We start from the raw sequence: 13,833 nt of genomic DNA, 5'->3' as shown, positions 1-13,833 counted from the left end.
TCCAATTGATTTGTTACCCTTTCATTAAATTCTAATGCAAAAATCACACTGGTATTTATCACCAACTGGGCATTTTAATAAGTCCAACACGTAGAACATGTCAAATGACAGGAATTATGGCAGGTGATAAATAGCAGTTTTTGCATGAGAGTTTAATGAAAGGGTAACAAATCAATTGGAAATTCTGTCCGACAAAATACATGGAACGTTGTCGTAGCCTGACGTTCCAAATTTTTAACCTGTTCTACAATTAAAACTTCCCCTGTACCAGTGTTCCTGTACATCAAAGTTTGTACGACTAGACACCGTTAAGCTATTAACAAATTTTCAGCTTGCCATTAATCAACTTTTCTTAGTACACGGGATCCAGACCTAAAATGATCAAAGTAAACTATTTTATAAAATAAATCTTCTTCCAGGTTATAAAAAAATGGACCCTAAAGAACTTGTCAAATGTGAGTTGATAAACAATCCCAGGAAATTTTCAGGACCAACTCTTCCTATACCTGCTCTGGAACATGTTTTGGAGAAAATACCCTTGCCTTCCACAGATTACAAAAGGAAAAGTTATTTTTTGAGATGTCGCCAATGCTCCAGACTTGGAAAAAGAGGGCAGACATCATGGCGCTGCTCTGGATGTAATGGGAAACCACCGCTATGTGCAGGAATTTGCTTTACAAATTTTCACTCCTGGTAAATTTGTTTTCCCAAGTATTTTTTCTAGAGAAAATGTTTTCTTTTTGCGTTGAGATTATTAACGAATGTAACTAGTTTCAGAAGAGTGTATAACAAAATACATGTTTCTTTATTTATTTTGGCAATATTTGTTTCTTCTACTACTGTCCCTTTACATTCAAATTTTTAATAGTATAAGGACCCGTCTGCAATAGCAGACACCTATTTTTTTTTCTATAAAAAAAGAGAAATTACTTTTCTAAACCCTAAATTTTCTGAGTAGGTCAAAAGTATACTAAGTATCCGCGAATGTGTTAAGAATCCAGAGGGTCAGATAGCCAGATGGATATGACTCCAAGAATATGATTTCAAGATTGAGCATCGGGCCGGAGTTAGCCACAGGAACGCTGATTATCTTTTAAGAAGGCAGTGCTTAGCACAGTGTTCCCACTGCAACAAAACATTATCAAAGTAAGCAGTAGTGCTAAGAACAACGGTGGTCAACGACGAGTGGACGACTATTAAGATTAGGGAAGAACATAAAAAAGATCCAGTTTTACAGAAAATTCTAAAATGAAAAGAAGACAGGTAAGAGATATCAAGCCTATGCTCAATAGTTACGACGTATTGTAATCAGTGGGACTCCTTTATCACGGAAGACAGCTTGCTTAAACGAATAATGGAAAATGCTGATAGTTCAGATGCAAAGAGAACACAGTTAGTGATTCCAAATATAGCAGAATAGCCGATTTAGTCTGTTACACGACAATATATCAGGAGGGAATTTTGCTGTAAAGAAAACCCTTCAGAGAATTCGGGAACGATTTTATTGGATGAATAGTTCCGACGATGTAAAGGACTGGTGTAAAAAATGTATTACCCGGGCTACGAGTAACGGACCTTACCGGAAAGAAAGGCTCGTATGAGACAGTACAATGTTGGTCAAAGTCCATTTGAAAGAGCTTTGGATATTGCCGGGCCACTTTCAGAAAGCGTATATGTTGGTCGTAATGGATTACTTCACGAAAAGGGTTGAGATTTACCCAATTCCAGACCATAAAGCCGCCACTATTGCGGTGGATGTGTTGATCAAAGAATACCTACATCAGCCGATTTGGAGTGCCTCTCCAATGCCTGGATATCCATAGTGACCAAGGAAGGAACATTGAAAGCGATCTATTTCAGGGAATCTGTGATAGACTAGGCATGAAGAAGACAAGAACTATAGCAATCGAATGGACTGGTATAAGTCCGTTCTTCGGATTCATTTCAATCACCAGCGATACTGAGACCAATACCTTCCTTTCTTCGCAATAACCTACAGAAACACCAGCAAAGTTCCTACTTGGACGTAAAATGCGACTACCTTGTGATATAGAGTTTGAATGTCGACTTGGAGAAGATGTAGCTGGTGAAAATTATGTGAATGAATTGCGAAAAGCTTTGAAACTTAAAGGTGCATCACGTTACCTTTTCTATCTGGTAAAAAAAGAGACCCATACATGACCAACTAATCTACCAAGATGTATGGGACGCATTACTTCAATAATTAAGAGAGCACATGTTAAAGTTTAACCTGCAAAAGTTAGCCATGCCAAAGCTAGAGTTAGGTTGGAGGGTTGTCTGAAATATCGTAGAAGAAATCTTTAAAGACACCGAGGTCCAAGTATTACACTGTTGCATTCCACATATTTAGCGGTTCACAGAGAAAACGGTCCCTTGACACTTTTATACAACTGGGAGTTGTAAAAGTGGGTCCAGTTGCCGATACCAGCATTTCAGTCTCGACCAGGTTCCAGGAGGAAAAATATTTTAAGGAGGGAGTAATATTACGTTAATCACCTGTAAATGACCCCTAGACCCGACCCTCTAGTAAAGAATCGTCAAGTACCTGTTTTCAGGTAGTTAGGGTCTACAGATTCCGTATTATTCGACGCTCACGTCGAAAAGACTAATACCAGACTGATCATCTCTTCCAACGATAATTCCAAAACCGGCATCAAATAGTATAATTAAGAGAATTTGTATGAAAGATACTCAGTCGTATTTTTTAAAAGTGATATATGCTAAAATTAGTAGATAAAACGAGAATAGGTAATGGAATTATACCAAGGTCTCTAAAGTCTAGATTGAAGGGTTGTGCAGATAGTGGAATGGGGTGGATATACATTATAAATCTAAAATAAGACATTTTAGACATAGTTTAGTTATCTTTGTTGCTTTAAGTGAGTATTTCTGCCATTTTCAATGAATTTGTTCTAACACTTATCAAATTTTAGGTCAAGACGAAATTTTCAGACACATCTGCTTTAGATGTGGATCCAGCTATAAACATCTGCAATCTTTGAAGCGTCATCTAAGGTACGAATGTGGTCAACAACCAACCATACCTTGCCCAGGCTGTTTTAGAAAATTTAAGTATCCTTCGGATATGAAAATGCATCTGAGCAAAAATCGCTGTCCTAAGAATAGATTAGGCTCCGATCAGTGAGATTTTGTTTGATTTATTAAGTTTATGTATACTTTTTTTATAAAGAAATGACAAAGTAAAATGTGTTTTATTCTTTTAATGCTTTTAAAAATAAATTTAATGAAAAGATGTTTCCTAGTAAAAGGTATATTAATTTAAAAACCCTTAAAAGGGGCCACAAATATCACAGAACGTTTTCGCTCTCTAAAAAGAGCATCATCAGTGTGACAGGCTTGACATGCTGAGCCACCCAAAAATACAAAGGTTAAACCTTTTAAATGTTGACTAAATGTCTTACATTGTTAAATTAATTATGAAATCCAAAGGATGGACATCATGCCTAAGGCCCTGGGGCACTATATGATTCCCACGAGGCACGTGGGTTAAGTGAAAAATTAAGTCTTCACATTGAGAGCGATGAATGGCAACTTTGATAATTAATTTAACAATGTAAGACATTTAGTCAACATTTAAATGGTTTTAACCTCTGTATTTTTGGGTAGTCAAGCCTGTAGCACTGATGATGTTCTTTTTAGAGAGCGAAAATGCTCTGTGATATTTGTGGCCCTTTTAAGGGTTTTTAAATAAATATACCTTTTACTATGAAAAATGTATTCTTTAAATTTACTTGTAATTAATGGTATGCAGCCAGCTACATGAAATTCTTCCTTGTGGGCTTTTCAAAATGCTATAAGGTTATACACTGGCGGGCAAAAAATTTAGGTCACTAGATGAATTATACACGTTTGATGCCTCGAATTTCCTAAAACTGTTTTCCGGTTTGAGTGATTTTTTTAGTATGTTATAGCTTTATTATTTTAGAATCTCAATGTGTTAATAAAGTTGGTAGACAGGTAAATGTCATTTTATACCAGGTGTAACAATCATACTGAGTTTTCTCCTTAAAGTTCGGAACACTCTGTGTAATTTTATAGTATAGATAAAATATTTAAATTAATACTCAATTGTAGCCTTAGGCTTTCTTAACATTTTCTTTTTTGATTCATTTGCTTATGTTAGATAATAAAAAAGTTAGGTAGTTTAACAACTAGCCATGTTCTTCATCAATATAGGGTGTTTCTAAAGAAATGCGACAAACTTTAAGGAGTAATTCTGCATGAAAAAATAATGACCATTTGATTTATAAACATATGTCCACAAATGCTTCATTTCCGAGATACGGGATGTTGAATTTCTTCTTACAAACTGACGGTTTATTTGTTGCTTTAAAACCGGTTGAGATATGAAACTGAAATTTGGTAGGTTTTAAGAGGTAATTATTGCGCAGTTTTTGACATAAAGTTATGAATTTTATATTCACCATTGGCGTGCATATGGGATGTATCTAAAATATTTATACCCGTATGCACGCCAATGGTGAATATAAAATTCTTATTTGTATGTCAAAAAATGCGCAATAACTACCTCTTAAAACCTGCTAAATTTCATTTGCATATCTCAACCCGTTTTAGAGCAACAAATAAACTGTCATTTTGTAAGAAAAAATTCAACATCCTGTATCTCGGAAACGAAGCATTTGTGGACATATGTCTATAAGGCAAACAGTCATTATTTTTTCATGCAGAATTACCCCTTAAGGTTTGTCACACTTATTTAGAAACACCCTGTATTGATGAAGAACATGGCTAGTTGTTAAAGTAGCTAACTTTTTTATTATCCAACATAAGTAAATGAATCAAAAAACAAAATGTTAAGAAAGCATAAGGCTACAACTGAGTTTTAATTGCAATATTTTATTTATGTTATAAAATTCCACAGAGTGTTCCGAACTTTAAGGAAAAAACACAGTATGATTGTTACACCCGGTATAAAATGACATTTACCTGTCTAGCAACAATATTAATAAATTGAGTTTCTTAAATAATAAAGCTATAAGATACTAAAAAAATCACTCAAATCGGACAACAGGTTGAGGAAATTCGAGGCATCAAACCTGTATTATTCATCTAGTGACCTAAATTTTTTGCCCGTCAGTGTATTTAACAACTGAAATAAGGGTTCTCTGACAATTTACATTTTCCGACGTGGTGCCAGTAAAACTAAACAAATGTTTAGTTAAATGTTTAGTTTAAACAAATGTTTAACAAATGTTTAGTTTTACTGAAATTTTACAATTTCAGTCGCAATGAAAACTAATTATTATCCTTAGTACAGCAACCATTGTGTGCAACACTTCTGATGAGTTGTTCAGACCTGACTTATGCAGAAATGTCACATATGTTGACAATTGAGATTACAATTACATATTATACCGGGTGTCCACTTATATTTTCCCCCATTTTAACTGCCTATAACTTCTAAACGGCTCAAGATAGAAATATGCGGTTTTCGCTGAAATGTTTTATTTTAGTAAAAGTTTTGTCTGAATGGATTGAATTTTTTATATCGCTTTCAAATACGAAAAAAAAATGGCGGATTTTTGAAAAAAACGTTGTTGACTTTTTTTTAATGTATATTTATATTTAACCCAGTATATTTTTTTGTAAATTGAAAGAAAGATCATTCACCTATCCAGCGATATAAAGTTTTTCAAAATCGGTTGTCAAATCACTGAGTAATTAATTTTTAAAATGAGGGTTGCAACGTGGATATCACATACCTAAATAACATAACTGAGCAAAATGATATTATGTTATATTTCCACATTGCATCTCTCATTTTAAAAATTAATTGCTCAGTCATTTGGCAACCGATTTTAAAAGATTTTATATCGCTGGATAGGTAAATGACCGTTTTTTCAAGATACAAAAAAATATACTGGGTGTCTTAATAAAAAAAGTCAACAACGTTTTTTTTTTCAAAAATCCGCCATTTTTTATTTAAAAGCGATATAAAAAATGGTCACTTACCTAAAACTTGAAAAAAAAAACGGTCATTTATCTATCCAGTGATATAAAAATTTTTAAATTCGGTTGTCAAATGACTGAGCAATTCATTTTTAAAATGAGAGATGCAATGTGGAAATCACGTAACTTGGTTAGTTATGTTATTTAGGTATGTGATATCCACGTTGCACCTCTCATTTTAAAAATTAATTACTCAGTGATTTGACAACCGATTTTGAAAAACTTTATATCGCTAGATAGGTGAATGGCCTTTCTTTCAATTTACAAAAGAATATACTGGGTGTTCCATTAAAAAAAAGTCAACAACGTTTTTTTCAAAAATCCGCCATATTTTATTTCGTATTTGAAAGCGATATAAAAAATTCAATCCATTCAGACAAAACTTTTACTAAAATAAAACATTTCAGTTAAAACCGCATATTTTATCTTGAGCCGTTTAGAAGTTATAGGCAGTTAAAATGGGGGAAAATATAAGTGGACACCCGGTATACAGTGAGGAAGGCACTTAAGGAATAAAATTATTTCTGTCCTTGTTTCAAAAAATTATAAAAAACGCTGGGACCCGTCGATTTTTAAATAAAAATCTGAACTTTCTAAATATAAATTTGAATATACAGGGTGATCTTTGCAGGTTTAGCGGAGTCCATAAGCTTTATTTATATATATAAATAAATCATTTAAATGTAATAAAAATGTGACAATAAATCGATGTAGTCCTGTCTCCAAGGGGGTACAACGGCCTCCTTTATTCAGATGGACTTACCTAAGATTTTTTTATGTATTTTGACACGTAGAACACGAATTTTTTGGGTAACAGTTGATCGGGATGTCGATTACTTAGATTGTTATAAACAAAGAACTTGAGGAATTACATAACAGCGACTTCTCGCAAATCAAAACATTTTTTTTGTATTTTTTGGATCATTTTAAGCAAAAAATGTTTTTACAATTTTTTTCCTATGATGCATAGTTTTCGAAATAAACGGGATTGAACTTTCAAAAAATCGAAAAATTGCAATTTTTACACCCGAATAACATTTGATTAAAAACTAAAATAGCAATTCTGCTTACCGCATTTGAAAGTTCAAGTCAAATTTTATCGGTTTTGATTATTTGCATTGCTGAAAATTTATTTTTTTTATTGTTAAACAAAGCTATAAACACATAGTGTTTCCCGTGCCCAATACATGCGTTTTAATGCATTCTACGTAGAAATAGTCTCGTTTGCACTTTTACCTACTTTACAAACTCGTTCGATTTTAAATGGGAGATCATTAAAAACATCACTCAAGCACTATATGTATATAGCTTTGTTTAACAATAAAAAATAAATTTTTAGCAATGCAAATAATCAAAACTGATACAGTTTGACTTGAACTTTCAAATGCGGTAAGCAGAATTGCAATTTTATTTTTTAATCAAAGGTTATTCGGGTTCAAAAATTGCAATTTTTAGATTTTTTGAAAGTTTAACCGCGTTTATCTCGAAAACTATGTATCCTACGAAAAAACTTGTAAGAACATTTTTTGCTTATAATGATCCAAAAAATACAAAAAAATGTTTTGATTTGCGAGAAATCGCTGTTATGTAATTCCTCAAGTTCTTTGTCTATAACAATCTTATCGACATTCGGATCAACTGTTACCCAAAAAATTCGTGTTCTACGGATAAAAATACATAAAAAAACTTGGGTAAGTCCATCTGAATAAAGGAGGCCGTTGTACCCCCCCTGGCGACAGGACTAATGTTATAAGAAACAATTAACAAGCCCTTGTTAAACTGATGATGGTCTGATACGACCGAAAGCGTTTTTTCTGTGGTGTATTTAATTCATTCTTATAATAATAATTCAGTTTAGATAATTGTTTAATAAATTCATATACCAGTTACGATGGAAGTCTTTTTACTTCTTCAGTATATTAACTACGGCATACAGCCAACTAGATGAATTTCCCTTTTAGGGCCAGTTGTTCAATCAATGGTTAACTCATTGATTAAGTAAACCATGATTAAATTTAATTCGAAGATTATTTCTAATTAAGTTGTTCAATGCAGGTTAACTTTCGGATTTATTAAACCCAAATACTGAAGCAGTGACAATGTTGCCAGTTATTAATTAACGCCTTGGAACAAATTTTATCATGATAATTGTACCGAAAAATCATTGTTCTGTGGTATAAACGATGGTGTTCATGACTTTTGACGCAATGACGCCCCCAAGTCAGTGATTATTTTCGTGTTTTAAATTTAAATTTCAAAAAAATGGAATAAAAATAATAAAAAAAGATAACTACGAGCTTTACGGCTGATGAAGAAGAAATATTAATATCTTTTGTTAAAAAATATAAACATATTCTCGAGAATAAGACAGTGATGCAGTTACAAATTACGAGAAAATGAAAATCTAACTAGTTTGTCCTGAAATCGGGTTTGGCGGGTAATTTGATATATTTTTAATTAACTATTATAAATAGTTTACCTATTTGTAGGATGAGCTATCCTGTCTCTTATACGATCAACAATCATAATAACTATTTCCTTTGGTACACGAAATCTATTCAAAAACTATTATCTGACCACTTATGAAAATGGTTTTCTTTTACTCGAAAAATAGGATTCTTTCGTAGAGGAAAAAATTATATTAACAACAGCTAAGAAGTCTTCGTCTTCTCCATCTTCAAAATCAAAGGCACCATTATTAGCAATAGCCATCATTATCTGTAAACTAAATATAGATTATGTTAAATCTTATCTACGATTTAAAAGTAGCAATAACAACACAATATATTATAGTGCAATAACTATGGTTGTTTTATTCTGGAATTTTCTTGACAATATTTAATTTAAAAACAGAAAATAAGGTTACAAATCTCTAGGTAGCACCGTTAATCCTTCGTTTTTGGGCGATTAAGATAATCTCTGGTTAACAGATGGTTAAGTGTTAAACTTGCATTGAACAACGCAATATTACGTTTAATTGAAGATTATTTTTAATCTGAAGATAATCTCCAATTGAACAATCGGGCCTTAATGTTATAAAATTATAATTATACAGTTTTATATTTGATTACGTTTGAGAAAAAAGATAGGATAAAGAGCACATTTTCCTGTTTAGTGTTAACTAATAATTTTTTATTTTAGGTTTCTATTTGTGCAAAGGTTTTTTACATTGCCTTTCCTGTGGAGCTCGATATTTACATAAAAGAAGTGTGGTGCGTCACGTTAGATTCGAATGTCCCAATTCGTTTCAGTTTAGATGTTCTATATGTAGCACCAGATTTAAAGACCGGGATAGTTTAACGTTACACTCTAAAGAGAAGCACTTTTAGAAGATAAAATTTTGATTCAAAAGAAAACTTATAAGAGGCCCTATAGGCAAAAAGGCTTGATGGACAATATTAGGACATTTTAGAAATTTGAATACAGTTACTATGAACAAAATAAAGTTAAATAAATAAACAAAAACTATACGACAAAGCTCAGTTGCACCTCGACCTTGAGTTACCAAGAAGAAGGCAGGGTCATTTTACTTTCACTCTATTTAGCCCAATAAATGACCGTTTTGGAGTGTAATTTCCAGGGGCATCTCCGAATTGCATGAAAATTGGGAATTACGTTCTACTTACCCTCCACTTCAAAGTTGAATTTGTGCCGTTTGTTGCTTTTACTTGGGGGGTGTCATTTACCCCTTCTCGGGGGGGGGGTGAAAAACGCGTGTTTAAAATAAGGCCGAAAATGGATAAATTGACTTATTTTACGCACCTTTTGTTCTATAAAGTTTTTTACGTAAGTCAATACTTTTCGAGTTATTCGCGATTTAAAATGTTGATTTTTCGACAAAAAACTACGTTTTCCGACAGTTTTTTTCAAATAACTCAAAAAGTAAATATTTTATCGAAAAAAATATTTTTAGCAAAAGTGTAGCCTATAAAAGAACAAAAAAAAAATGGTGTACAAATAAAGTCTATAAATTGAGTATAAGCAAAGTTGTAGCTTATGAAAAATACGTTCTTATTCGTCTAATTCCAAATCGAATAATTCAACGCGAAATCACCGAAGAAAGAAGCGTTTTTCGGGAAAACCTTATTAACATTTTTAAAGTATCAAAAAAAAAGCTTTTTATTTGTTTTTTACAAAAGTTTACAGCATCACAAATAAACGAGTTACACTGAAAAAAAAGTTGGCCCCTTTTTTTGGTAAAAAAAAATCGTGAAAACCTCCCTCTATTTAGCACTCTAAATGAAATTAATCGTTTGGCTTTACCATCTATTTTAACTGTATGTGTATTGTTGATATGATCTGTAAGTTTGATTGGTTTAAAGTACTTATTTTTAAAAACATTTGGTTTTATAGTAAAAAAAAAAAAAATTTTCTAAAAATTTTTGAAAAATTAAATTTTTTCAAAATAACTTAAAAAGTATTAGTGATAAGAAAAATCTTAAAGAGCAAAAAAATGTAGGTTTTTCTATTATAAATATGTTAGTTTCATTTTGTTTCTCCGTAATACAAAAATTGGTTAAGATATGGCTGTTCAAAATTTGCATACACTCGTGATTAGTGACCCATTCAAGCTTTCTCAATTATAACCCTTTCAAAAATAAACACTTTAAACCGGTGAGACTGACAGATCATATAAAAAATAGATAGGTAAGTATATTGTTTGTAAAGCGGTAGCAATTAATTTCATTTGGGGAGCTAAACACGGCGAGATTTTCATGATTTTTTACAAAAAAAAGAGGGCCAACTTTATTTTGAGCATAACTCGCTTATTTTTAATGCTAAAACTTTTGTTAACAATTAAAAAAAAGCTTTTTATAAACACTTTAAAAAAGTTTAAATGGTTTTTTTTCCCGAAAAGTGCTTAATTTTTCGGTGATTTGATCTTGAAATATTCGATTTGTAATTAGACGAATAAGAACGTATTTTTCATGAGCTACAACTTTGTTTTTATTTGATTGATAGACTTTACTGATACACCATTTTTTTGGGTTTTTTATATGCTACACTTTTGCTAAGGATATTTTTTTCGATAAAATATTTACTTTTTGAGTTATTTGCGAAAAACCGTCTAAAAACGTAGTTTTTTTGTCGAAAAATCAGCATTTTCAATGACAAATAACTCGAAAAGTATTGACTTACGTAAAAAACTCTATAGAACAAAAGTTGCTTAAAATCAGTCAATTTATCCATTTCCAGTCTTATCTTGAATGTATGTTTTTTCACCCCGAGAAGGGGTGACTGTCACCCCCCAAGTAAAAGCAACCAACGGCACAATTTCAACTTTGAAGTAGAGGGTAAGTAGAACCTAAATCCAAATTTTCATGCAATTCAAAGTTGCCCCTGAAAATTACACGGTATCGCCGAATTTCCAGTTCATTTACTGGGCTAATTGGGTGGTGTCGCCATCTAATCGATATTTCTGGCCACTGTATTCATATTCTCATTATAGGAAAAATTTTAATTTTTAATATTTTTGTGTTTATTCCTTTATTATATCCTTTGCATTATTAACTTATTTCATCAACTGTTCGATTGAAATTGTTTGTCGTAATTCTTCATGCTATCATTGCTCTGTCCCCAGTCTTTGGTGAAGTTCGAATGTGAATATGTTTCATCAATAATAACAATTAGTGCCGTCACTGAAGGTTTTCACCTCCGATTTCGATGAACCTCCATTAGTGCAGTCACTGAAGGTTTTCACCTCCGATTTCGTTCAACCTCCATCGATTTTCATGAAAATTGGTGAGTACTTAAAGGATACTTCAAGGAATAAAGGTGCCATGATGCCAACGTGCGCTTTTACCCTGGGGGTGGATGCCACACCTTCTCGGGGGTGAAAATTATTTTATTAAAAATAATACCATAAATCGTTAGAGGGACAAATTCTAAGCAAAGTTTGTTATATAAAATTATTAATTAAAATCAATACTTTTTGAGTTATTAGAGATCAAAGATTTTCTTTCTTCGTAAAAAAATGCATGTTTTAAATCTGTTTTTCACGTATAACTCAAAAACTATAAGCTTTTACAAAAAGTCATTGTTATTAAAATTAAATAAAATAAAATAAATATACTCCTCTCTTAAAGAACTAACCTAATGTTAATTCAACGTGAGTTATGGGTAATTGAATATATATTTTTTTCAACGAGTACTTAAATCTATGTATTCAATCTTAAATAACGGGAAAACGATGCATTTTATAAAAAATATCTTCTAAACACGTGTCCAAGTACGTCGGAATACCTATCAAATGAGCTCCTGAAGAAGTTAATAGCATCAAAATTAAGGAAGTTAGCATAAAAATTAAAATTTATAGTAATCCTTACAATAATTTCTTTATATTAGCATAAGTAATAAATCCAACGATTTTGACTGGTTTAGAAGGCATATTTTTGAAAAAAAAGATGTAATTTAAAAAAATCAAAATTTTTAAAATTATCGTAATTTTCATTTTCTTTTGATAATAACTCCAAAAATACTCAATATACGTAAAAAATTATATATAAGAAAATTTTTAGTTTTTTCTGTCAAATATTTTATCTGTTTTATTATTTCTGTAGGTTAAAAAATAACCGAGATAGAAACGTTTAAAGCTTAAATTTTGCTGCGAGAGCCATGTAACCGGGGCCATTTAACCTTTTATGAGGTTTTATGATTTTATGAAAGTAAGAGGTTTAAAAGATTAAATTTAACGTGGTTTAATAGCACTTAGAATTAACTTTCAAATGGTTTTTAGGTGAATCTGATATCGTAAAAATTAACGGAGGTATTAAAAAAAAACAATAACGTTTCTTGGAAAAATTTTTAAAAGATAAATTTTTAAAAACATTTTTGTAGCATAAATTTTAATGCTATCAACTTGTTCGGAGCTCATTTGATAGATATTTCTAAGTACTTTGACAAATTTTTAATAAGTTTATGTTATAAAATGCACCATTTTCCCGTTATTTAAGCTTAAATACTTAGATTTGGGTACACGTCGAAAAAAATATACATTCAATTACCTATAACTCCCTTTCAGTTAAAAATAAACAGTTTTAACTTTTTTTCAAAAATTTATAGTTTTTGAGTTATTTATAAAAAATCGGCTAAAAACATGCATTTTTCTCACGAAAAATTAAAATTTTTGATCTTTAATACCTAACTCAAAAAGTTTTGATTTATATAAATAACTTTATATAACAAATTTTGCTTAGAATTTGTCCCTATATCGAATTGTGGAGTCATTTTTAATAAAATAATTTTCACCCTCGAAAAGGGGTGGCATCCACCCCAGGATAAAAGCGCAAGTTGTCACCATGTCACCTTTGTTCCTTGAGATATCCTCTAACCACTCACCAATTTTCATGCAAATCGATGGAGGTTCAACGAAATCGGAGGTAATAGCTCATATCCACCTTTAGTGACTCTCCATGACTCTCCACTACATCGATTTTCATGAAAATTGGTGTGTAGTGAGGGATACCTCAAGGAACAAAGGCGACATGATGCCAACTTGCGCTTTTACCCTGGGGGTGGATGCCATCCCTTATCGGGGGTGAAAATTATTATATTAAAAATAATACCATAAATCGATAGAGGAACAAATTTTAAGCAAAATTTGTTAAGTAAAGTTATTAATATAAATCAATACTTTTTGAGTTATTAAAGATCAAAAATTTTATTTTTTCGTAAAAAAAAATTCATGTTTTAAAGTTGTGTTTCACAATTATACTCAAAAGCTATAAGCTTTTACAAAAAAGTTATTATTACCACAATTGAAGATATTAAAGATATTAAAACTGAATACAGTCCTTAGTTAAGGAACTAAACTGATGTTAA

At 31.5% G+C, this 13,833-nt stretch overlaps 1 protein-coding gene across 1 annotated transcript; it reads left to right on the top strand.

Annotated features, from left to right (window-relative positions):
- Positions 1-393: 393 nt before the first annotated feature.
- Positions 394-3,236, top strand: LOC114339364 (zinc finger protein 764-like). Its single transcript, XM_028289995.2, has 2 exons — positions 394-693; positions 2,955-3,236. The coding sequence occupies exons 1-2, from the start codon at positions 642-644 to the stop codon at positions 3,164-3,166; spliced, it is 264 nt and encodes an 87-aa protein (XP_028145796.1). The 5' UTR covers positions 394-641; the 3' UTR covers positions 3,167-3,236.
- Positions 3,237-13,833: the final 10,597 nt, after the last annotated feature.

This window comes from Diabrotica virgifera, chromosome 3, assembly GCF_917563875.1.
Source record: "Diabrotica virgifera virgifera chromosome 3, PGI_DIABVI_V3a".
NCBI lineage: Eukaryota > Metazoa > Arthropoda > Insecta > Coleoptera > Chrysomelidae > Diabrotica > Diabrotica virgifera.
This window is presented reverse-complemented; position numbering and strand designations above follow the sequence as displayed.